Source organism: Penicillium brevicompactum (genome assembly GCF_028827555.1).
Source record: "Penicillium brevicompactum strain IBT 35665 chromosome Unknown utg000003l_segment0_segment0, whole genome shotgun sequence".
NCBI lineage: Eukaryota > Fungi > Ascomycota > Eurotiomycetes > Eurotiales > Aspergillaceae > Penicillium > Penicillium brevicompactum.
Window position 1 is genome coordinate 2,064,698 of NW_026623206.1, and position 23,643 is coordinate 2,088,340.

Sequence of the window (23,643 nt, forward strand, 5' to 3'; positions counted from 1 at the left end):
GGAGGACTTTGTTGATATCCTCTCCGCTCTCTGCTCTTTCAGTACATACATTTTATCTCCCCTCATAATCAACTCCGCTTCCACTCAGCTTCCTCCCAACCTCGTTCTAGTCATACATTCAACCTCTAGTCGCAAGCATGGCGTCACCATCACCTGCTGCCACTATCAGAAGCTCAGTTCCTCCCCCGAGCTCTGCCCCAAGTCCCTTCGCCACATGGCGCTCATCAACTGGACCCGTTTCATTTCCATCTCTTTTCTCAAATACCTCACCGATGGCACCATTTGAGTCGACAGCGACCGCTCCTATCACCCCCACACCAGGCGTTTTATCTGACCCCATATTTTCCTTGCATGGAACGTACTCTCGCGAGCTACGAAACCGTCCAGAGTGGGCAAGAATCGGCCCTGTCATCACGGCTTTGGGGACCATCACAGAAGGAACACCACAGGCCTCGAAGCGTGATTTCTATTTTGAGTTGATGTTCCAATCAGCTCCAACTCGAGCATTTGCTGGCTTTGGCCTAATCAAAGCTATCGAATTGAGTGCACTGCTTCTTACTCCTGACAGTTTCCAAGTGGCCAACCGCCGCCAAACTGGTGCGACCATCAAAAACTTTGCAGAAACCAACAAACCATTTATGGACGTTATCGTGTACCTGATGAACTCAAGCGGACCAGTTGAACAGCAAGCCGAAGCAATCCAGTCCCTCAGCGCCCTCCACCACTGCTTGTCTCTCGGATTCTCCGACGCGCCTCCCGTTATTGTTGTCTCGGATGCGGCGTATCTCACGGATTGCGTCGAGAGTTATATGAAGAGTCTGCGGCGGGCGAAGGCCTTGGGGAGCACTGCCTATTCGGTGAGCTCCACACTGTTGCTATTTGATATCCGCAACTTACTGACATATCCATCTTTAGAAAACCGACAATACCCAGAAACCTTCATTGTTTGGGCCTGCTACTAAACCGCCTTCTGTGAGCTAACCTCCTATCATATCGATATCTCAATCAAACTAATGGCATTTCGTTGTGAAGGGTCTCGACCTTACTCCGCGAGCCCTTTTCGGTGGCAACATTACAGATAGTATGCCCTATCGCCTTCGATTCCCTTGGTCTACCTCTGCCCCATACTAACATTTGAACGATGAACAGCCATCAAAACCGAACGCCCTGATTTCACACAACCTCGAAAGTGATTAGTCGATATTCTCCAAGGAAAGAATTGGGCCTGGGTGGTTTTGAATGGAAAGCTTGGCCATTGACATGAATTTACTTGTGTATGGCTAGCCCTAATACCTCGTTCGGTAGCACCTTTTTGTTGGAATTTCCAAGATTATGACTTTCTACAAGTGAACCACCGAATTTCACATTTGTCCATTGAACGATCTCCATTTGAATTTTGCCTTACAAATTAGCTTGTAGGCTACGGAGTAGATGTACCATTACTTTCCCCGGTGGCATATATCCTTATTTCTCGATTAGTTGTAAGCTCTGGTAAATAAAGGTAACCTTGGAAGCAGGTGCCCGTGTGAACGAGACCTCGGGAGCAGCTTTTACCTACTGCCTGGAAGCTGAAAACCTCACCCATGTCATGGGATTTCACAGAAGCCAGTGGAGAGGTAATGGTGATAAATTATTGTTGCCCTGGTTGCCCAGGTGGGAAGCCGTGTTCAAATCTATAGTTGAATGCCTGAGCCCACGGCGTCTTTCTACATTCCTCTTTTAGAAATACTTTATCGACCGCGCTGCTACTTGTACATCGGACGTAGTGGAGATTCCCGACCACAAGATTTATGTGCACGCAATCGCTTGACGTGAGTGACAACAAGATGGTCAACTCGATTGTAAGTGCCTCTTTCTTGTCGACAAGGGCGACTATTCTGACATATCTGAAGGTTTTCTCCCTAAGCCGCCGAAGGGTACTCCATACTAGGTATCCGCATTGCTGAATTTTGTGCTCATTGTATGTGGTGAGCTGAGATGGAGCCGCAGATACAAGGACAGTTTGGATCTCTCCACTTTGGCGCCTTTTATTGATCAGTGTCGGACAGACTTTTCGGCAATTGCTCACCAAGGATCAATGTCAAAATGCCTACTGCGTAATTCCCAGGGGCAAGGAGACCGTGCTGTGCAAATCATATCGCAGTCCCCCTTGGCACATACCGAGCTGAGCTCCAGCCGCACTATATTCACCACCTAGCTCCAAAATTGACGCCCTAAAATGCAGCTACCGGGGAGCTAGAGCTAAATATCCGTGGCTCGATCAACCCACTCGATGGTTCGCACTCCGTAGTGGTTCTCAAGGATCTCGGGTTGCAAGAATTGACTTTGGGCTTGCTGAAGAATACGGGTGATCGGCCGAGAGAAGATCTACGGACGATTATTAAGCTTCCAGCCATCGGCCAAGGTGAGAAGAAGGTTTCATATAAGCTTAAATTCTGTTGATTCCAACAAGTGTCACAACGCCACACCTGCGAGGTAATGGCTTGATTCCATCTCAGATAGGTTGATTGATTAGATGGAGGATTTGGGTGAACTGTTGCGGCTCAGGCCGACTGAGAGCCAGGGTCCAGTGGGCCGCTAATGCAAGGGGGGCCAATGATAGGCACTAGTTCCGCCTAGTAGATCCGGGACTTGTCGGCTCTAGTCTAAACCCCAACTTCGCTTAACTCCATTCGCTCTGGGATTCGCCCACTCATGCTAGTGGCCTACTCAGCCCCCTTCCAATACGTATGGAGTACTTGGATTGGTAGACCATTGAGTAATCTGCCGAAGAAATACCGGTACCTCCGGTAAATCCACTACGGATAGACTTGGCAGCCACCATCTGTTCAGGTCGATCCCCAGAAAAGTGGACTCCAGATGCAAGACACGGAAAAGCAAATGCATAAAAGGGTCTTGATCGTCAGATTAGACAGAGCTGACCAATCTCACGAGATTTGCTTCTGCTCAGCTCTGTGCATTTGGACAACTTGATATTTTGGTGCTGCTCAAATACTCTAGGGCTGGTGCGCGGTCTTTGCTTGCCTACACTCGGAATGTTCGGTCGATCGATAACGGCAGCTCTGCTGGCCACTGCACTGCTTCTCAATGGTGCTGAAGCTGGACGACTCACTCCCCGGGCTCCGCCTACACGCCGCGGCCATCATGCTCATAGATCGGAGCCGATCGATACATCGGATTATCGATTCTTGACCAATAAGACAAAGTGTATGCCTGCGCATCCAACACAATGATCATAGCTGACCGATGTGTGACTTCTCATAGCTCATGTGGTAGAAAGCCTACCAGACGTTCACTACGAACTGGGGGAGATGTACTCGGGGTTCCTCCCAGTTCGCGAAAATGCATCCTTATTCTACATATTCCAGCCGAAGATTGGAGAGCCAAGCAACGACCTCACAGTATGGTTTAATGGTGGACCGGGTTGTAGTTCAATGCAGGGGTTTTTGCAGGAGAATGGACGGTTTACCTGGCTTCCCGGCACATATGAACCGGTCGTCAACCCGTACTCGTGGGTTAATCTGACAAATATGTTATGGTGGGTTGTTGGCAAGACCAGCTGAATTGAATTGAAATCTGACCGCTGTCTAGGGTGGACCAACCGGTTGGGGTGGGCTTCTCCAACGGCACGCCAATTGCTACCAACGAAGAGGAAATTGCAGTGGACTTCGTCAATTTCTTCGAGGAGTTCCAAAATCTCTATGGTATCAAGGATTTCCGAATCTTCCTGACTGGTGAAAGTTATGCGGGGCGTTATGTGCCCTACATATCCGCTGCCATGCTCGACAAAAACGATACCGAACACTTTGACCTCAGTGGTAAGTCTCGACTCGACACTCCTGTCCCACCTAAATCCAAGTGATCGCATATTCTTACCCAAGCTAGGAATCATGATGTATGAGCCATGCATTGGCCAATGGGACTATATCCAGGCCGAACTTCCCGCTTACCCGTTCGTTGAACAACACGCCGACCTGTTCAACTTCAACCAATCCTTTATGGGAGAGCTTAAAGAGACATACGAGCAATGCGGTTACGAGGAATACTTCGAGGAATATTTCTCCTTCCCACCCTCTGGGATCCAACCCCCCAAACTCATGAATTACTCCGAGTGTGACATCTACAACATGATCTATAACGAGGCTTACAACCCGAACCCATGCTGGAGCCCGTCCAAAGTCAGTCAAACCTGCCCTCTACTGTGGGATGTTCTAGGCCTCCCCACAGACCTTACCTACCAGCCCGCACCGGCGAACTATTTCAACCGCATCGATGTCAAGAAGGCCCTACACGTCCCCGCGGAGATCGACTGGGAGATCTGCACTGCTCAGAGTGTCTTTGTCAGTCCCGATCCGGGACCAGAACAAGCATTCGACGAATCCCCGAATCCCACAGAGCATGTACTTCCCCGCATTATCGAGGCGACTAATCGCGTTTTGATCTCGAATGGAGCTTGGGACTATCTGATCATTACGAATGGAACGTTGGTCGCGATTCAGAATATGACTTGGAATGGCCAGTTGGGTTTCCAGAGCCGCCCTTCTATGCCTATTCATATTGACATGCCCGACTTGGAATATTACGCGCCCTTTGATGCCCTGGAAGGGTATGGCGAGCTCGATGGCCCACAGGGTATTATGGGTGTTCAGCACTATGAGCGTGGTCTCATGTTTGCGGAAACCTACCAGGCGGGCCACCGACAGTCCCAGGATCAAGGGCGGGTGTCTTATCGTCATGTTGAGTGGTTGCTGGGCGATGATAAGCATCTTTGAGATATTTACCTGTACATTATCTTGCATCTGCATTTTCATGGAGTTGCTTTGCTACTGCAAGCCCTGGAGGTCTGCGGACCTTCAATTTTAGTTACCTCCAGGGCTTTAGACTTGAGTTGGATAGAACGGGTTTTAATCAAACCCATACCTGGCGAAGGTAAAAACAAAATTTCAATGTTAGATTTCTCAAGGCTCACTCAATTCGAAAGTATTCTTGGGGAGCAACCTTGGAAACATTCCCGGGATGGATGTACCAAGGCTCGTTGTACCAAGGCTGTGTTCATCCCTAGACATGGGCGCATTTAGGCAATCCGTAAACTGTAGCAGCATTTTAAAGTTGTTTTAACCTTTTGGCGGCTTGAGTTTCTTTGCCAAGGTCATAGGTGATTTTCATTTCAACAATAATTGATTCAGTGATCACGGTTTAGCCAAGACTTCCTTTACTCGAATAACCACAATTACTCGACGATTAGTTGGAGAGACAGCCAAAAAGACAGCCCAAAAGACAGTTCAAAAGAGGTCCTGAAGGTGGTGATAGCTCCCGAGGTCTCTTCGGTCGTCTTTTTGGCCTCGCGTGAGCGCGGCACTCACACATGTGTTGTGTATGTAAAGACTCAATCTAGCCCGGGAGTGGGTAAGGGGAAGTCGGACAATTCAGGCAATGATCTGGACTTTCGAGAAGACCAGAGCAAGTGCTGATACCCGATTGCCTAGTTGCTGTGATCAATCCACTTTAATGTTCTCCAACGGTTAGGCAGTAGGGTTGAAGGGATATGCCCAATGACGTCGGTGCTTCTATTCTTGAATGCACGAGCCACAAGGCGTGACGCGCGTGGCTGACGGGAACGAGGTTCATGGAAGGAAAAAAGAAAATCGCGGCGGTAATTGAGCAATAAGACTTCAGAGGGTCCTCTGAAATTAGTAAACCCTGGTAAATCCTCCGGAAGAATGATACCCAATTTGCCCCCTGAGGCAGCAACGGAACCAAAGGAAAGTGGTGTGGCGCAGCTGTTTGCTTTGGTTTGACTAGTTGTACGTAAGTCTCCCCCCAGTCACTTTCCATTCCTCCCTACAGCTGGCATTGGTTCTAGACTATTCACTCTTCTCGACCCTGTCTACCCCATTCATTACTCGAGTCTCATTACGCGACTCGACTGACAGGTCAGATTTACCATACTCGGGCGCGAGAACCCCGAGAGATTGACACAACATGGTAGGCCTACTCCGCGCCGAATGACCAGATAAGGACCAAACTCACCCTGCGGCTCCGATTTAGGGTCAGTCACGACGCCCCGCTGGTGGGGAGAAGAAGAGCCGGTTCGGCCGCTCGAAAGCAGTCGCCGATGTTGGCGATGGTCGGCAGGCGGGGGGCAAACCGCAAGTCAAGAAGGCCACCTTTGAGAGCAGCAAGAAGAAGGAGATCGGTGTATCGGATCTTACGCTCCTCAGCAAGATCTCCAATGAAGCCATCAACGACAATTTGAAGCTCCGGTTCGAGCATGACGAGATTTATGTAAGGGATCGCTCTCGCACGCGGACTGCGGGGTTGTGCGCGAACACGGGGATATGCTGACGGGAGGAATATAGACCTATATTGGCCATGTGTTGGTCTCTGTGAACCCGTTCCGAGATTGTGAGTTGCTCCGCGATCGTGCTACGGTGGTCTTTAGGCTAACAATCATGCGATTCGTCCAGTGGGTATCTACACTGATAGCGTCCTCGACTCATACCGTGGCAAGAACCGCCTCGAAGTCCCTCCTCATGTATTTGGAGTCGCCGAATCCGCATACTACAACATGAAGTCCTACAAGGACAACCAATGTGTGATCATCTCTGGAGAGTCCGGTGCCGGAAAGACGGAGGCGGCCAAGCGGATCATGCAATACATCGCCAGTGTATCCGGCGGCAACGATTCGTCTATTCAACAAACGAAGGAGATGGTGCTGGCAACCAACCCCCTGCTAGAGTCATTCGGTAATGCGAAGACCCTCCGTAACAACAACTCATCGCGATTCGGAAAGTACCTGGAGTTGGAATTCAACGCCAATGGCGAGCCGGTGGGAGCTAACATCACAAACTATCTACTGGAGAAATCACGAGTCGTGGGCCAAATTACGAACGAGCGAAACTTCCACATTTTCTACCAACTCACCAAGGGCGCCCCACAAAAGTACCGAGATAGCTTTGGTCTACAACAGCCGCAGTCCTACCTCTACACGAGCCGCTCGAAATGTTTCGATGTGCCAGGAATTGACGATGTTGCTGAGTTCAAGGACACACTGGATGCTATGGCAGTTATTGGAATGAGCGACGCTGAGCAGGATAACGTCTTCCGCATGCTGGCCGCCATTCTTTGGATTGGCAACGTTCAGTTCAGCGAAGACGACTCAGGCAATGCTGCTATCAGTGACCAGTCCGTTGTTGACTTTGTCGCTTACCTGTTGGAAGTCGACTCCGCTCAAGTGAACAAGGCCCTGACCATTCGCCTCATGGAGACTGCACGTGGAGGACGCAGGGGCTCTGTCTACGAAGTTCCCTTGAACAGGGCCCAAGCTTCTGCCGTGCGGGATGCTTTAGCCAAGGGAATCTACTTCAACCTCTTCGACTGGATTGTGGAACGCGTCAATCAATCCCTGACTGCCCGCGCAGCCATCACCAATTCCATCGGCATTCTGGATATTTATGGATTTGAAATCTTCGAGAAGAACTCATTCGAGCAACTTTGCATCAACTACGTCAACGAGAAGCTCCAGCAGATCTTCATTCAATTGACCCTCAAGGCAGAGCAGGATGAATATGCCCGCGAGCAAATCAAGTGGTCTCCGATTGAATACTTTGACAACAAAGTCGTGTGTTCCTTGATTGAGGACAAGCGTCCTCCCGGTGTCTTCGCTGCCTTGAACGACGCTTGTGCGACTGCTCACGCTGATCCCGGTGCTGCTGACCAGACTTTCGTCGGCAGACTGAACTTCTTGTCCCAGAATCCCAACTTTGAAGGCCGACAGGGTCAGTTCATCATCAAGCACTACGCCGGTGACGTGAGCTACGCTGTTGAGGGAATGACCGACAAGAACAAGGATCAGCTCTTGAAGGACTTGTTGAACCTTGCCCAATCTAGCAGCAACCAATTCGTCCACACCCTGTTCCCTAACCAGGTGAACCAAGACGACAAGCGCCGCCCACCTACTGCCGGTGACAAGATCAAGGCGTCTGCCAACGACCTGGTGGCCACGCTCATGAAGGCACAGCCATCGTACATTCGTACTATTAAACCCAACGACAACAAGGCCCCGAGGGAATACAACCAGGGTAACGTTCTGCATCAGATCAAATACCTCGGTCTGCAAGAGAACGTGCGCATTCGACGTGCTGGTTTCGCCTATCGTCAGACCTTCGATAAGTTCACCGAGAGATTCTATCTCCTTTCTCCCAAGACCTCATATGCCGGTGATTACACATGGACCGGTGATGTGGAATCGGGTGCCAAGCAGATCCTGAAGGACACTCGCATCCCTGCTGAGGAATACCAGATGGGTATCACCAAGGTCTTCGTCAAGACACCCGAGACGCTCTTTGCACTCGAAGCCATGCGAGACAAGTACTGGCACAACATGGCCATCCGTATTCAGCGCGCTTGGCGAAACTACCTTCGGTATCGCATTGAATGTGCGATCCGCATTCAGCGCTTCTGGCGCCGTATGACTGGTGGACTTGAATTCATCAAGGTTCGCGACGAAGGTCACAAGCTTCTCCAAGGCCGCAAGGAACGTCGCAGAATGAGTTTGCTCGGTTCTCGTCGCTTCTTGGGTGATTACCTCGGCGTTGGCAACTCCGGTGGTCCTGGTGAAATGATCCGCAATGGTGCAGGCATCAGTGGCTCAGAAGATGTTGTATTCTCTTGTCGTGCGGAAGTATTGGTTTCCAAGTTTGGTCGTTCCAGCAAGCCTGAGCCTCGGATTCTTGTGTTGACCAGCCGACACATTTACATCATCTCACAAAGTATCGTCAACAACCAGCTTGCCATCGCGTCAGAGCGAACCATTCCTGTTGGAGCTCTCAAAAGTATCAGCACCTCCAACCTCAAGGACGACTGGTTCTCGCTTGTTGTCGGTGCGCAAGAGCCCGATCCTTTGGTCAATTGTGTCTTCAAGACCGAATTCTTCACTCATCTCTCTACCGTCCTCCGTGGCTCCCTTAATTTGAAGATCGCAGACACCATCGAATACCACAAAAAGCCAGGCAAGCTGGCCACTGTCAAGGCTGTCAAAGACCCAGCCGCTGGAACTGTTGACAGCTACAAGAGTAGCACAATCCACACCAGTGGTGGTGAGCCTCCCAGCTCCGTCTCCAAGCCTACCCCTCGGCCCAAGCCCGTTGCTGCACGACCAGTCACAAAGGGCAAGCTCCTTCGTCCCGGTGGTCCGGGTGGTGGTCCTTCCAAGCTTTCCCAGGCTGCTCGCAGACCTGTTCCCGCCGCGCAACCACTCCCGCGGTCAACTCCCCAGCCCGCAGCAACACCACGACCCGCTGCGCAGCCCCGCATCGTGCCTCAGCCTGTCGCTGCTGTCGCGGCATCCCACTCTCGCAATGAGTCTACTGGCTCTGTGAGGGCTCCTCCACCACCACCCCCTTCGGCACCTCCAGCCGCTGCACAGAAACCCACCGCAAAGGTCAAGTATGACTTCAACAGCGACCGGGCCAACGAGCTTTCAATCCGCACAGGAGAAATTGTACAGATTGTGTCCAAGGAAGGAAACGGTACGTTTAATGACATGAACCCAAAGTTTTTCCTAACTAACAAAAACCAGGTTGGTGGTTGTGTATGAACACCACAACTTCGACACAAGGATGGACTCCAGAGGCGTATCTCGAGGAGGTAGCCGCAGCTCCCACTCCCCGACCTGCTCCTCCCCCTCCTCCTGCAGCACCCCGAGCAACCCCCAGCCCTGTGCCAAACGGAGCCGGTGCCGCCGCCGCTGCGAAGACCAAACCCGCCCCGCCCGCTCCTCCCGCCAAGCGACCCAACATGGCCGGTCGCAAACCCGCGCCCCCACCTGCTCCTCGCGATAGCGCTGTGAGCATGAACTCTGGCGACTCATCCGGTGCCAGCGGTCGCGGCACCCCTAACAGTGCATCCAACGCCAGCCTCGCGGGCGGTTTGGCGGAGGCCTTACGTGCACGCCAGAGCGCGATGCAAGGCAAACACGATGACGACGACGAGTGGTAGATTAGATGCGAATTGTTTTTTTCTTACGGTCGGTCGCGGTGTTGGACATTTTCTGCGCTTAGCGTTGACCTTTTTGCGTTGTATTTTTTTTCATGCGAGACTGTGTGGCATATGCATTGCATGTGCAGGTCAGCGAGTCATTTCTCCGAGTCTAGGCTCCCCCCATCAAAGCCTGCTTTGTTATATACCGTTCGATGCGAATTCCAAAAAAAATCAGAACAGTCATCATATCATTCTGAATGTGCATCATGTCCCAAAAACTACCTAGGTAGATACATATCGATCTTGATTTACAGGAACTTGCTCGCAAGGCTCAAGAGTCCACTAGCACCTCCAGCACCGCCAGTACCACCAACACCACCACCCTGGCTCTTCATATACATCTTCAGAGCCATCTCAGCAGCAGAGTTCACAGCAGACTGCTTGTCGCCAGACTAATTAAACCAACCCCAGTTAGCAAAAAATCCCGGAATATCAACCTGGACAATAACTTACCACATTACCACCACTACCCTGCTTCTCATCCCAAAGCTTACCAGCCTGAGCCATAGCAAGTCCAATAAGCTTATTCTTATCCATACCCCCATCACTGGAACTACCACCAGAGCCACCACCAGTAAACATCTTCAAAGCCTGCATAGCAGCGCCCGCACCCACGGTGTTGGAATCATGGTTCTGGTTAGAGTTCGAGCCTGATCCATACATCGCCTGATGAGCATTCACAGCATGCTGCTCATCAACATCACCACCAGATCCAGAATACTGTCCCTTGCGGTCGTTGATGAAGTTCAACGCAGAGCTGAATAGAGACTTGTCCTCGCTGCCGTGGTGCTCTTGCGCGTGGTCTGCGGCACTGCTGAAATCGTCAGAGCCGTAGTTTCCGCTGTTGCGGCGGCCGTGGGATTCCTGTTGTCCGTAGCTGCCGCTGTTGCGACGGCCGTGGGACTCTTGGCCGTAGCTGCCGCTGTTGTTGTTGGAACCGTACTCTCCAGATCCTTCTTGGCGGCCGTAGCTTTGGTTGCCTTGGTTGCCGTAGTTGTCGTTGGAGCCGTAGTTTCCGTGGCTTTCCTGACGGCCGTAGTTTTGATTGCCTTGGTTGCCGTAGGAGTTGGAGTTGGAGTTGTCACGGCCGGAGAAGTCTTGCTTCTGGTCGTAGTAGTTGGCGCCGGCGCCGGAGCCGTTGTTGTTGTATTCGTCGCGGTAAGACATTTTGATATGGTTTTTGAGGATGTGTGAGGATTGAGAAATGGATGAGATGTACTTAAGAGCTGAAAAAAAAGAAATAGAATGGAATGGAAGACAAGAGCTGAGGGGCGGGCTGCGGGGCTTGTTTATGTGGATACGTAGCACAGCCTTAGAGCCTATAGCTTCGATCTGAGATCAGATCGGGTTTTCTTCTTTTTGGGGCTTTCACGTTTGTTGGGGTGCACAGGTTTAGAGTGTGGTGTTCACAGGTCGAGATAAATCTATCTTCCTGGAAAGTCATGGGTATTTTCTTTTATACTTCACTTTTGACGATCATGTTTTGGGTGAGCTCGACCCCTCATGCAATCCATACATCGGGGTACCTTGAAGAGCTGCCAAGGTTCATATGCTAGCAGCCTATCTGCCAGAAAGTTAATGTATAGTTTCGTACATTGCAAAGCTGGTGGCGATCTCACGATTTCTTAGGAGCATCAGCCACACTGGGCTCGAAATGCAGGCTTTATACGGAGCAATTTTTAGCGAGCCTCAACGGGGGGTTACTACATGCTGCGCCTCTCAAGATATTATCGATTTCATCAAAATCTGCAGATTCTAAAAAATCTATGGACATGATTAATCAAGGGCTCATGAGGCATCTTCACTAGCAACTGATTGACTTGAACGCCAAGTCCAGTCCTGGAGGTTCGACCTTCGAACCCTACGCATCTCGCAAATTCTTTTTTTTTTTTTTTCTTTTTCGCTTTTCGCTTTTCATTTTGCACTTTTCTTCTGTTTCATCTTCTTTTCTCTCAATGGTTTTTGTATGATCAAAGTCATGTGTGTTTCGAGTCACTGAGTTGTCTCCAAGTGCCACTGAGGTGGCTGAGGGGGCCTATATCTGGTCGCGTCTCAAGCTCCGTGTCAAGATATGACTGAAGACCAGCCTGGTATCCCACTTTGGCTGGGTGTAATTGTACTACAGATATGGCGACGTGTGAGCCACTTGAGGGCGTGCTTATAGGACGAAGTTCAGCCCTGTGCAAAAGCTCTGATCCAGCTGGATCGAGTCGGAAATCCCGAGGCTACTCCGCATAAACAACCAAGTCACCCTTGGAACGTGCAAGCTACGTTGTACATACTTCAACTCATTGAAAACTGCAAGAACCATCAGCTCAAGATATCCACAGATCTCCACACACAAGAATTGTATTGCAGTGTCAAATTTGCACGGGTGGATCTTTGACAGATCGCCTAACTGCCGACCTCGGCGTGGTGCGGTTCTGGGCTCAGACGGGGTGAACATAAAGACCAGAAGTGCCCGTCTCATCCCAGCAGGAGTTCTAATTCTTGTAAAGAGTCCACTCTCATGTCAAAAAGATTTCTGCCGTGTCAATCCTCATTCAAGACTGGAGCAATGACAACAGACAAGGAACAATAGCCCCCTAACGACTCCACGGATAGAGTGCCAAGAACCTTCCCCCTGGCCGATCATTTCCCACCCATCATGTCCGGCAAAACGGCATCCGGAGAAATAATCTGACGCATGGGCATCCCCTTGTAGGGCGGGTTATGGCGTACGGGGCGTCAACTGGGCTGTTTGAGGAAAACAAGACCGACTCCGATGCATTGTGGTAGGACCAAACACGCCAAACTGACCAATGCGAAAGGGCGGCATAAGATACGGAAAAGTATACGAGAGGAGAGGAACTCCGCTGTGGACCAGCCTCGTAGGACAGTCGTAGGACAGTCGTGGACTCTCCGTAGGGCTTCGTGTGCGTTTCCCCACCCGAAACAATGCCAAGAGATATCATTACGTTGCTCCGACCTCGTTCTCTCCTCTCCTCTGCTTTCCTACTTGCTGTGATTGGACTTCTTGTTTCTACGTGTATTGTTTTTATTGTTTTTCTTTTCTTAATTAATTGGGTCTTTTCGCTTTCGATGTCGTCTCTCGCTTTGCCTCTTTAGTTCTATTCCCCCTTCATTCCCTTCGCATGATTTGTTCTGGGAGATCGTCCTTCCTATCCATTCCTTCACTATGTTCTGGGGTGCATTATTACTCCTCCTCTCCAGTAATGCCGTCGCATCGCGCCAGGACTCGGACTTGATGTCCTTTGTGACAGTGCGTGGCGCTCAATCCTCAGAACTCCTTCGTCGCTGACCAGATCTAGCTCCCCGAGGTCCGCGCCTTGAAATGGGAAATCGAACACTACGACCGCGAGCGCATGGCGCCCGGCTACCTCTTCGTGGCACCCTACGGACAAATCTCCCCGGAACACCCCACCCAGAAATACCAGCAATACCAAGTCGGTCCTTATATCTACGATGACAGTGGTGTATGTGGAGATTCCCCGGACGCAAAGAAACCCGCACTGACTCGCTCCTGCATAGATGCTGATTTGGGCCGGCTCCCCCATGTACGATAACGAAAACACCTTCGACTTCAAGCCAGTCAACAACATTGACTCGAACCCGCACCTTTCGTTTATTGTGGGATGGGCATCTGATCAGTCGAAGAAGGGCCACGGTGCGCTCGTCAGCCACCATTATGAAGTGGAGAAAGAGGTCCAGGTGATCAACGACCTTCACGATTTCAATATGCATGAGTTCAATATTCTGGACGGTGGAAAGACAGCTCTGGCTTGCACTTATCGCAATGCGCGCGTCAACATGGCTGATTTCGGACGTCCTACTGAGGAGAGTTGGGTCACGGTCGGTGGGTTTGTCGAGCTGGATGTCGAGACTAGTGAGGTTTTGGTCCAATGGGACTCTTTGGATAAGATCGCCCTCCACGAGTCGAACATGTTCCACGCTTGGGATAACCCAGCTGGTGAGCCAGGTTGGGATTATGTGCACATCAACGCCGTCGACAAGAACGCGGCAGGCGACTACCTGATCTCATTGAGATTCACCAACACTTTGTACTTGATCTCTGGTCAGGATGGTAGTATTCTGTGGCGCCTTGGTGGATTGGAGAGCAACTTCGACCAGGATTTCACTTTCTCCAAGCAGCACGACGCCAAGTTCGTCTCCTCTAATGACACCCACCACGTTATCTCGGTACTGAACAACGCCTCGGACGAGCGCGGAAATGACGAGAATACTTCATCCGGTCTCATCATCGAGTTGGACACTGGCGTTACCCCTATGACAGCACGTGTGATTCGTCGAATCAACCGCCCCGACAGCGGCCTCACTCGACTTCGTGGTAGTTTCCGCCCTCTTCCTAATGGAAACTACTTCGTTGGATGGAGTGAGCGCGGTTACTCGAGCGAACACGCATCGAACGGCGATCTCCTCATGACCGGTCGCTTTACCTCGGATCGATACTCGACATACCGCGCCTACAAGGGCGAGTTCACCGGTCGCCCGGTCGCGCCTCCAGATGTGGTCTCTAATGTATATGGCACCGACGACAAGGACACGACTACACTGATTCACGTTAGCTGGAACGGCGCAACCGACGTCGTGCAGTGGAAGTTCTACGCCCAGTCCTACGATCGCGGCGACCCGGTGCTCATTGGGTCGACTAACAAGACCGACTTCGAGACTATGTACATTGCCGATGGCTACATGGATTGGGTTTCCGCAGAAGCAATCGATGCGGAAGGAAACGTCATGCACACTTCCAACGTCATGCGTACTGAGATCCCAACGAACTGGAAGGCCGCTGGATGGGGTGGCTCCAGCTCCGGCCCTAGCCCTGATGACCCATCTATCATTGCTGCCGCCAACGAAGTGACGGATTCATCTTCATCCGGCCTCAGCAGCGACAAAGCCGCCGAGGTCATCAACGATGGCACTTCGACCAACTCCACCGGCTCGATCGGTTCCAGCGACCACTCCGCAGCCCAATATGCCGATGCTAAGGAAGTCGCCAAGGCTGTCTACAAAGCCTACGACATCATTCGCGGGCTCGGCAGCCTCCTTGTTTTCCTCCTGGTATCAGGCGCGCTCGGTGGAGCCGGCTATGCCCTCTGGCGATTCTTCAGCCAGCGCCGCAAGCGCAGTTACCAGCACGTCCCCTCCGAGGAAGGACTTCCAACGGAAGAAATCCGACTCACCTCCACCGGACGGGAGTAATTATGGACACCTTTTTCCAATTCTACATGATCACCATTGCATACCGTTTCGTTTCGCATTTGCATCATATCGAACCGGGCTCGCCCGAGGACTGACAAAGTCGATACACAAAAGAAAAAGAGAGGGACAGTTGAGGCCTCGCTGGCCATTTCATGCATATCATACCCCCACCATTTGGCGTTTATTGTTACTTATACTTATCTCTCCAAGCTGCGCTTGAAGGATCTATATTGGGTTTCTTTCTGGGGACTTGAACTGATCTCTTCTTTGTAATATTTTGGACTCGGATTACTTACTACTTGTTACCCGGTTTTCTGATGATCCCCCACATGTCTCTGTATATACTGTGAATCTCAATTTTTCAAACAATCCTGATACCCCCGGTTGCTCAATCCAATGTTTCGGAATTGCATTAGTGCTTCTTTGAGAAACTCGCCCGTTTGTCTAGACATTTCAGGAATCGATCTTCGCTCCACTACCCGGCACCGGTGCTTTGACTACATAGTACTCCGTATGCAACCGCACACTTGAACCCCAGATGTTACTGCACGCCTGAGCTCGTGGTGAAACAAATCCTGGACCAGCCTGACACTTATTTCAATCAATGACCGTTTGGAAACTAGACTTTACGTCAATGGTTCTTCTCGACCTGCCAAATCTGTATGCACACACCGCTATCTGGTCATCGCAAAATTGAGCTGTCGGGGCGGGGCGAACGGGTGAAACGTGCTAGAGCAGTGGAGAGAGATGCAAGCAGAAAAATGGGAATATGATCAGATAGCGAGGGCGACACGTGGACTTGAAGACTTGAATCGGGCGTGGCTGACGACAGCTCTCACCCTGCCGCTCGGCCGCGTTTACGTTGACGATGCAGTCGATCGTGGCGCTTTTTGGTTCTCTTTTGCCGAAGCTAGTACAGTCTATTCCGTAGTGTGTTAATTGCTTAGGTGTATTTTCTGGAAATATCTCAGGTGTTCATTAAATATGGCTCCTACGAGTCCACACTCTGTCCTTTCAGAACATACAGCTTTGTCTACCTCGGGGTCAACTATGTGATTCAAAAACGCGGGCAGGTATGAATACATTTGTTATACAATGGCTTGTCCATAGAAACCAGCCCCGAGTCTAAAAATTCACAATCTGACTCTTGTTAAACCCAAGCTGAGCCAGAATCCCAGCTCTCCCACACGGTCCAACCAAAGCCTTCTCCATAGCAGGCGGCCCACAAACAAAGACCTTCGCATCCCCATCCTTCATGATACCCTTCAACAACTCTTGCGTAACATAACCCTTCTGGAACCCATCAGCCCCTCCCTCAGGATGACTAACAACATAAGTATACTCAAACCGATCCGGATACCGGTTCTTAAACACCTCCAATTCCTCTCTGAGCAGTAAATCCTGCTCAGTATTAACCCCGAAAACAAGATTGATCTTCGTCTTTTCAGCGGGATTCTTCAGGATTCCCTGCGCTAGCTGGTAGATTGGCGTGATCCCAGCGCCGCCGGCAATAAGGTAGACCTGACGGGCTTGATTGGGTGTCCACTGGTGTCCTTTCAATGCAGTTGCGAATGTGAGGGTGTCGCCTGGGACGAGGGAGTGGATGTGCGTGCTAGCTTTGCCGTTTGGGTATTTCTTCACCATGAATTCGATGTAGCCTTCTTGGTCTGCTAATTGTGAGTGAATGCGGTGATTGGGTTTTCCTGGTGTGCTTACCTAGATCGCTGATGGGTGTGTATGGTCGTGGGACGGGGAGCCATCGTCCTTCCGGGCGAGTCAATGTTAGGAGTGAGGCTGTACATTGTTAGAATGGGCTAATGGTGGGCGTGGGTTGGGTTGAGCTTCATACATGTTAGGGAGAGACCGCTGGTGGCAGTGGGGTCTGAATATTCGAAGACCAGTCTTTTCGTGTTGTGGTTTACATCTTTGGTGCTGTGCAGACGTAGAGTTGTGAAACCGAAGCCTGAGAAGGCTTTGGGGGCTTCTTTTGACTCTGCGTAGGCGGTTGAGAGGAAGGATTGGGTGATGTAGGCTCCGGAGCCTATAGCGAGCACCGAGACGACGGACCTTGTTACGGGTCGAGATAAAATGCCTGTTCTGAACATGATTAAGACTTCGTTTTTATGATTGATAGTTTTAAAGATGCTATAGATTCGAGGCTAATTCTTATAGAACTTCAGCATACCACAAAGATCGGGGCCAGAACCCGCCGAGCGCCGATGAAGTAGTGAATCTCCAAAAGCCGACCGCAAAGAGCGGAGGATGACGGCCGACCACCGACATTCAGCCTCACTCTTATCCACCTCCACCTTAAGCTCAACGGTCTTTGCGCCGGTCTTTAGCCCTTCCGACCCTCCGCCCGGTTCCAGGTGGGTCAAGTGGCATGTTCCTTAATCTTTTACATCTATTCGCCTCAGAAAAATGTTAACCTTGGAAGAACTTCGTCATGTCATTAAATTTACCACCTAACACCCTGGCGCCAGCGCCAAGCCAACCCTAAAATCAATACTCCACCGGCTCATGCAATACAGCAAAGACCGACCCGACCTCATTCCTTCGCTGGAACAGATTTGGCCTGAGGTACGAAGCATGCCTTGCCCGTGGCTTCGTTGTAGACATTATACCCATAGTCTGCCGCATTCGGAGGTGTATATACTAAACCTCTGTCAGCTCTATCCGAGAAGACGAAATTGAAAGGGCAACTCACGGTGAAGAGACACAGCAACTTGATCACTACTCGGGTTGTATACACGATGTAACCCGATATCATCAGAGATATAAGCCACGTCGTTCATAGTATGCCGCGTATCTGATTTGATCTCCAGTGGACCCCGATCAGACTCTTGGTCCGGGATACGGTAGACGGTTTCTTGCAGCGTGCCAGCCAGGATCTTCATAATGCAGTGGGCATTGGCGTGGTCGTGAACGGGAGAGCCTTTCCCGGGGTTCCATACGAGGAGAAGCTGGGATGGGTTAACCCTGACCTTGGAACATAGTCGTATACAAAAGGAAAGAATAGAAATAACATACGATATTTGCTTTCTGATTGATGTTCTCAATAGCGTTGCGGGTGTAATTCTTGCTAGTGTCGTTGTAGAAATATCGCGCCCAATCGTTCGGATCCGAGATATACTTCTGTGCCAACGAAATTAAGTATTCGTTATCCACCTCCGCCGAAGAAATACCACCGCTAGTTCCTAGATACGCTTTGATATCCCGAACCAGGTCGTCGAGGTTGTATTCAGGTGTGTAGTGCTTGTAGTCCGGTAGGACGCTAGACGGGAGTAGGGGGACGACAGCGGGCATTGTGAAAGATGAGAAACGAGAAAGAATGAAATTTCCGAGAATCTAGCTGGAGACCACGACGATAAATATCTTTTTTTTTAGATGGTGCATGTGTTTCATTCCCCTGAAAACCCCCCGTGCGATCTCAATCGCAAAAATGGGCCTCAATCGCCGATTGATCCAATGCCTTGCATTCCAGCGCCCCCAGACCGATTCCAGTCTCGCCTGAGAGTGTCCAGAGGCCTGAACATATATGACGTTGAATTTTGCTAGGTATTCTCCGTCATTAAAGAAATAAAGTATAGTTATTCTGTTTGAAGACGTTAAAATCTATTGTAGTTTCCATCGTGCTCCCCGGACACGATAATTGGTCGGGACCCCCAAAAACAGCCCTGCAGTTCTACAAAATTTTCCAATTCAAAAATCAGAACAATCCTTTTAATTTCTAAAGTCCCAATTTCAAAACAGCCATTTTTGATACTTTTTGACATCCCATAACGCCATCGCCATGACTTAAAACGCAATAGACATGCAGCTTGTTCGACTCTCGTGTGATTTATGATGTAAGGGTATGAGCTGAGTTCAATCCGAGCCCAATGCCTCCCCTTCCAACCCGTGGACGGCGATCTACACACATAACTGCCAACAATTTTCATGTACGCTTATCCCCGGATAATTGATAAAGGCACCCGATGGAGGAATAGTCGGTGAAACCTATGTATACCCAGGTATAGTCCGATGAATTCTCAACTCCGTCCTATCTCGAAGTACAACGGGCGAGAAGCATGACACTGCATGCCAAAGTGGATCCAGCCAATTGGAATTACTTGCAATGTTCAACTCGACTCTATCTAAATCATTAGGCAGGACGAGCTATCATTTCCAACGAATGTACGGAGTACTTCGTATCAAGCGTCTATGATGATAGTTGGCGCCTGGATTGTTGCACGAGACAAGGACATGCGCTCCAACTGGAAGCCCGGGCGGAGTTTGCCGTGCCCGTCGACCAATCACGGCTCGAATATATGGCAATCGGCGACCGCGCAATCGGCGTTTGACGAAAAGTACCAACGAGGATTCTTGATAGATCATGTTGAATCCCTATCTGACGTATCTGGGGCATACACTACGAAGCCATATATGCAATATAATGCTGGATGACGAAGCCGGCTGGTATGCCGAGAAGCCTTTAGGTAAAAGGATATCTGTGAGGTTTTGATTCACTGGGAACAACCCGGGTATAGCCGATTTAATTAATATCAAAGTCAGGGATGGCGCTGAAGAAGGATGCGTTGTAGCATGAGGGGTCGATGAAAGCAGGGGAAAACTCTGGGGGCATGAAGTCGTGGCCGTCGGACATGGTAGCGGGGATTTGATTCGCGCTGCTGGGACGGTCATCGCTTGGGGTTGTGGCTGCCGGAGTGAATCGGTGGAGTGGTTCTGCATTCCATTTCGTTATGGAGTCTGATAAGACATCTGCGGCAGAGGATCGGAGGCCGTGGTAGACGGACTCGGTGAGTTTCCAGGTTCGCTGTGTGCTTTTGAGACATCCTAATATGAGAGTGACCCGATTGCAATGGTGGTCGAAACATTCCTCGGAATGGCTGGTTGAAGTGGCAAGCTGGATTAGGCCGCAGAGGGCCAGGGCGGGAATGATGAACGGAGTATGTTTTGAGACGTTGGGACAAATAGATATAGAATCTGAGATTCGTCTCGATGCCTCTGTCGCCTTGATGCTGTGGACTAGACGGCTGAATGTTGATGAAAGTTGACCCGTCAGACCGGGCCAGAATCGGTCATCTGGTTGTGATTGGGATAGAACGGCTGGGAGATCACTCCGTGGGAGGTGTAAGAGCATAGCAGCGTATGCTATTGTCAAATGTGCTTGGAACATCATTTCATCGACATTCCCATACGAATCGACGATGTCGAGTTTCTTTGGTGGTAGATGGTTAATCCAGCTCACCAAAGCGTTCTCGACCGCTTGAAGGTGATCTCTGTGACAGTCTCGCATCCGATTCAGCACAAGGACCCGATATAAGATAGTGATCGCCTCGATACGATAGCTGTAAGACGAGAAAACAGTATCCTCCGCAGCAAGAATCCTGCGCTTGAACTCGATGATCAGTCGAGGTTTCGGAACCTCGCTTCCGCTGTTATAAGCGGACTCTTCGCACGGCAGCGCAACCTCCGGGGTAACGGCGCTACAGCGGAACGCCGTAGTCTTGAGAGGAACCGCCATGAATACATCGGTAACATATAGCTCCCACCATGTCCGCCTCATGCTCTCGGCTTCAATGGATCTTTCAGGATTCGTAGACGAAGCAAATGACCAGCGATTCAAACCTATCTCCAAAGCAATATCAATACTATTAGAAAGAGCTTCTTGTGCCTCTTGCCATTCGTCACGCGCGTACAGAGCAATGGAATATATCAGCCAAGCCTGGACCATGCAAGCCGATCGATCCGGGTTTGTTTTCAACTCGGCGATGACTTGGTCTTTGTAAGGCTGGCTGGACACCGAGGAAATATAGTGAGAGCCCACAAAATGCACTGCGAGCTGTAGAAAGCGTGGGTAATTCCGATCATGATACACGGAGCTCGGTACCAAAACTGGGTGGGCAACATGGAAGTTTTCATAATAGACCCGAGGCAATCGCTCGTCAAAAAGTGAATGTTTGCTCACTGATTCGATAGGTTGCTGGGTAGCATTCCTCGAGAGCATCACTGGCCAAGAAACTGGCTCAGTGGGAAGAGAAAGTCCCGTGTCGCCTGTTTGAGGGTTCCCCGTAGATTGCGCAGGGGTAATTGGCAAGACTGGAACTGCAGGTCGAAATCCGGTCTGTGGTTGTTTTCAGTACAAAACTCAATAGTTAAGAAAATTGAAGTTGAAAACTCACGGTTGCTGGATTGCGCGAGTATGGGCTCTCTTGTCGGGATTTCCTCCGGCCGCCCCTTCGAGAGGGTAGATATTGACAAGGAAGCCCACTCTGTACACATCGTGAACAGGAGGGTTTGCTGGCATCACATTTTAGATGTTGCTTTCTGCATTCGGTACAAGCGAGCGATGCGAGCCCATTCGACTTTGTCCTGGGAGTCATGTTGGGGTGAAGAAACGTTCGGTCGGCGATTGACGGAGGCGGAATATGTCAGCCGCCATCCTTTTCACGTCATCTTCTTCATACCTCCAGCCTTTCATTAAAGAATATCAACGATCAATATGGCAGTCTATTCAAATAGATGAGAACTTTTGTATAGGACCCCGAGGCCACAAAGATCATCTAGGATAAGAACCCCTTGCAAAGATCTCCCGAGGTCATCTTCTGGCTCTGATCTGAACCTGGTAAGCTTAGGGGAACCAGCAACTATATTTCGCAATGTAGGAGACCAATCCAAAGACACCTATTTCCATCTTGAATATAAACCCGAAGACGAGGATGGAATAAGAATTCACGGGTGTCGGCGAATAAGATCTGCGATACAAAGTGTCACCCCCGATGATTGACAGGGATTGACAGGAAACGCCCTGTTTGAGCTCCATGGCTTGAAACACGGGTGATCGACCCTGATACAATGTTTGAGTTGCTAGTCTCGCCGAAGTACTCCATACATAGGCGAGAGTGCGGAACCACCTCACGGCTGGGGATATACTGAAATGCTTAAATGCGTTCAATCCTCGATCGGAAAGTAACCTTGGAAGGTGATTAATCTACAAGATTGCATCACTTCGGAAATTCACCAGATACAGCAGCACATCAACACCGCATGCCCTGCTTCGTCTAGGAGAGAGGAGACTGAAGATGTAACATCATCTACAGGAGCTCCGGCGGGGTGCAAATCCCTCTCCCAAAGAGTATCCATCTCCGAGCGGGGTGTCGACTTAATCAACATTCAAGTTTCCGGCGCAGGCCACTACGACGAAGACTGCCTTGAATCTCGTCGATCCTGCAGCCAAAGTCTCGGATAATTACTCGCCTAATCCATCGTGCATTAGCTCCCCGGACAATATCATGCCATGCAGATCTCTATCTCTAGGCTTGATAGTGTCTTACAGCGAGATGGGCGCGATCTATAAGTTGGGACGGCTTTCCGCATCAAAGAAAACCAGCCGCTCTTGAAAGGGACACTCGGGCAGTATAGAATCATGTATTCCTCATACATTCTCGCCGCCCTCCCATACCTGGCATCCGCATTGCCGAGCCGCGAACTAGCCAAACGAGACACCACCCTGATTCCGACCTCGTGTTTTGACTCGACCTCGTCGCTGACCCAGTATTTCAGCTACGGCTATCCATGGGGCGATACGCACAATGGCGCAGCCATCATGAAAGAGTCCAATGCGGTGATTTCCACCGCCGGCACCCTGACCCTGAACGCGACGTACACGGGGGCCTCGGACTACGCGTATGATTCCGGAACCGTGTATGCGAAGCAACAGTTCACGGTTGAGGCAGGTGGAGGCCTTGATTTCTCGGTCGATTTCATCGCGACTGTGGATAAGGGCACGTGGCCTGCGTTTTGGCTTAACGGAGTCAACTCCTGGCCCCCTGAGATTGATATCGCTGAGTGGAAGGGATCCGGCGATATCAGTTTCAATACTTTCAATTCTTCGAGTGAGGTTGAGGCCAAGGATGTGGAGTATCCATCCCCCACGGAGTTCCATGCTGTGAAGGCTGAGTTGCGGGATGAGAATGGTGCCGATGTCAGCGTTAATTTCTATCTGGATGGATCGCTGGTCACCACGCAGTATGCTGGGGGTTTGGTTGGCGAGCCGTTGAACTTGATTATTGATCTGCAGATGGAGGGGAGTAGTGGGACGCCGGGTCCCACGGGAAGTAAGTGTTCAATACCCTCCGCCCCATTCCACCCAGGCAATGCGCTCTGAAGCGCACATCGGCGTGAAGCCGTGGTTCGGTTGGGTTGTTTCCGGATCACAATGCTAATACATTCATAGCAACGCTTTTCCAGATCAAGAACTTGGAAGTCATCGATAAGAATCCTTGATCTGTGACACTCAATAGCACGGCCCCAGTTTAGTTTAGTAGCGAATGGTATACATAGAAAACCAGGTGGAAACCAGAGGACCTGTTGTTT

At 50.5% G+C, this 23,643-nt stretch overlaps 9 protein-coding genes across 9 annotated transcripts; 5 read left to right on the forward strand and 4 right to left on the reverse strand.

Moving 5' to 3' along the window:
* Window positions 1–137: 137 nt before the first annotated feature.
* On the forward strand, window positions 138–962 carry N7506_004669 (uncharacterized protein; the record flags this gene model as incomplete). Its single annotated transcript, XM_056953963.1, has 1 exon — window positions 138–962. One exon carries the CDS (start codon window positions 138–140, stop codon window positions 960–962), a length of 825 nt encoding a protein of 274 aa, XP_056812852.1.
* A 2,073-nt stretch (window positions 963–3,035) lies between these two features.
* Window positions 3,036–4,772, forward strand: sxa2 (putative pheromone processing carboxypeptidase (Sxa2); the record flags this gene model as incomplete). The annotated part of the gene is made up of 4 exons (XM_056953964.1): window positions 3,036–3,207; window positions 3,265–3,538; window positions 3,592–3,818; window positions 3,886–4,772. 4 exons carry the CDS (start codon window positions 3,036–3,038, stop codon window positions 4,770–4,772), a joined length of 1,560 nt encoding a protein of 519 aa, XP_056812853.1.
* A 1,210-nt stretch (window positions 4,773–5,982) lies between these two features.
* N7506_004671 (class I myosin myoA) lies at window positions 5,983–9,999 on the forward strand (the record flags this gene model as incomplete). Its single annotated transcript, XM_056953965.1, has 5 exons — window positions 5,983–5,985; window positions 6,049–6,285; window positions 6,360–6,405; window positions 6,468–9,530; window positions 9,581–9,999. The coding sequence occupies 5 exons, from the start codon at window positions 5,983–5,985 to the stop codon at window positions 9,997–9,999; spliced, it is 3,768 nt and encodes a 1,255-aa protein (XP_056812854.1).
* Window positions 10,000–10,289: 290 nt separating this feature from the next.
* N7506_004672 (uncharacterized protein) lies at window positions 10,290–11,208 on the reverse strand (the record flags this gene model as incomplete). Its single annotated transcript, XM_056953966.1, has 2 exons — window positions 10,290–10,433; window positions 10,495–11,208. The coding sequence occupies 2 exons, from the start codon at window positions 11,206–11,208 to the stop codon at window positions 10,290–10,292; spliced, it is 858 nt and encodes a 285-aa protein (XP_056812855.1).
* Window positions 11,209–13,219: 2,011 nt separating this feature from the next.
* Window positions 13,220–15,264, forward strand: N7506_004673 (uncharacterized protein; the record flags this gene model as incomplete). The annotated part of the gene is made up of 3 exons (XM_056953967.1): window positions 13,220–13,303; window positions 13,353–13,517; window positions 13,573–15,264. 3 exons carry the CDS (start codon window positions 13,220–13,222, stop codon window positions 15,262–15,264), a joined length of 1,941 nt encoding a protein of 646 aa, XP_056812856.1.
* A 1,125-nt stretch (window positions 15,265–16,389) lies between these two features.
* Window positions 16,390–17,369, reverse strand: N7506_004674 (cytochrome b5 reductase family protein; the record flags this gene model as incomplete). The annotated part of the gene is made up of 3 exons (XM_056953968.1): window positions 16,390–16,931; window positions 16,981–17,058; window positions 17,114–17,369. 3 exons carry the CDS (start codon window positions 17,367–17,369, stop codon window positions 16,390–16,392), a joined length of 876 nt encoding a protein of 291 aa, XP_056812857.1.
* A 443-nt stretch (window positions 17,370–17,812) lies between these two features.
* On the reverse strand, window positions 17,813–18,570 carry N7506_004675 (uncharacterized protein; the record flags this gene model as incomplete). The annotated part of the gene is made up of 3 exons (XM_056953969.1): window positions 17,813–17,919; window positions 17,972–18,227; window positions 18,295–18,570. The coding sequence occupies 3 exons, from the start codon at window positions 18,568–18,570 to the stop codon at window positions 17,813–17,815; spliced, it is 639 nt and encodes a 212-aa protein (XP_056812858.1).
* A 1,228-nt stretch (window positions 18,571–19,798) lies between these two features.
* On the reverse strand, window positions 19,799–21,274 carry N7506_004676 (fungal specific transcription factor domain-containing protein; the record flags this gene model as incomplete). The annotated part of the gene is made up of 1 exon (XM_056953970.1): window positions 19,799–21,274. The coding sequence occupies one exon, from the start codon at window positions 21,272–21,274 to the stop codon at window positions 19,799–19,801; it is 1,476 nt and encodes a 491-aa protein (XP_056812859.1).
* A 1,419-nt stretch (window positions 21,275–22,693) lies between these two features.
* N7506_004677 (uncharacterized protein) lies at window positions 22,694–23,553 on the forward strand (the record flags this gene model as incomplete). The annotated part of the gene is made up of 2 exons (XM_056953971.1): window positions 22,694–23,384; window positions 23,504–23,553. The coding sequence occupies 2 exons, from the start codon at window positions 22,694–22,696 to the stop codon at window positions 23,551–23,553; spliced, it is 741 nt and encodes a 246-aa protein (XP_056812860.1).
* Window positions 23,554–23,643: the final 90 nt, after the last annotated feature.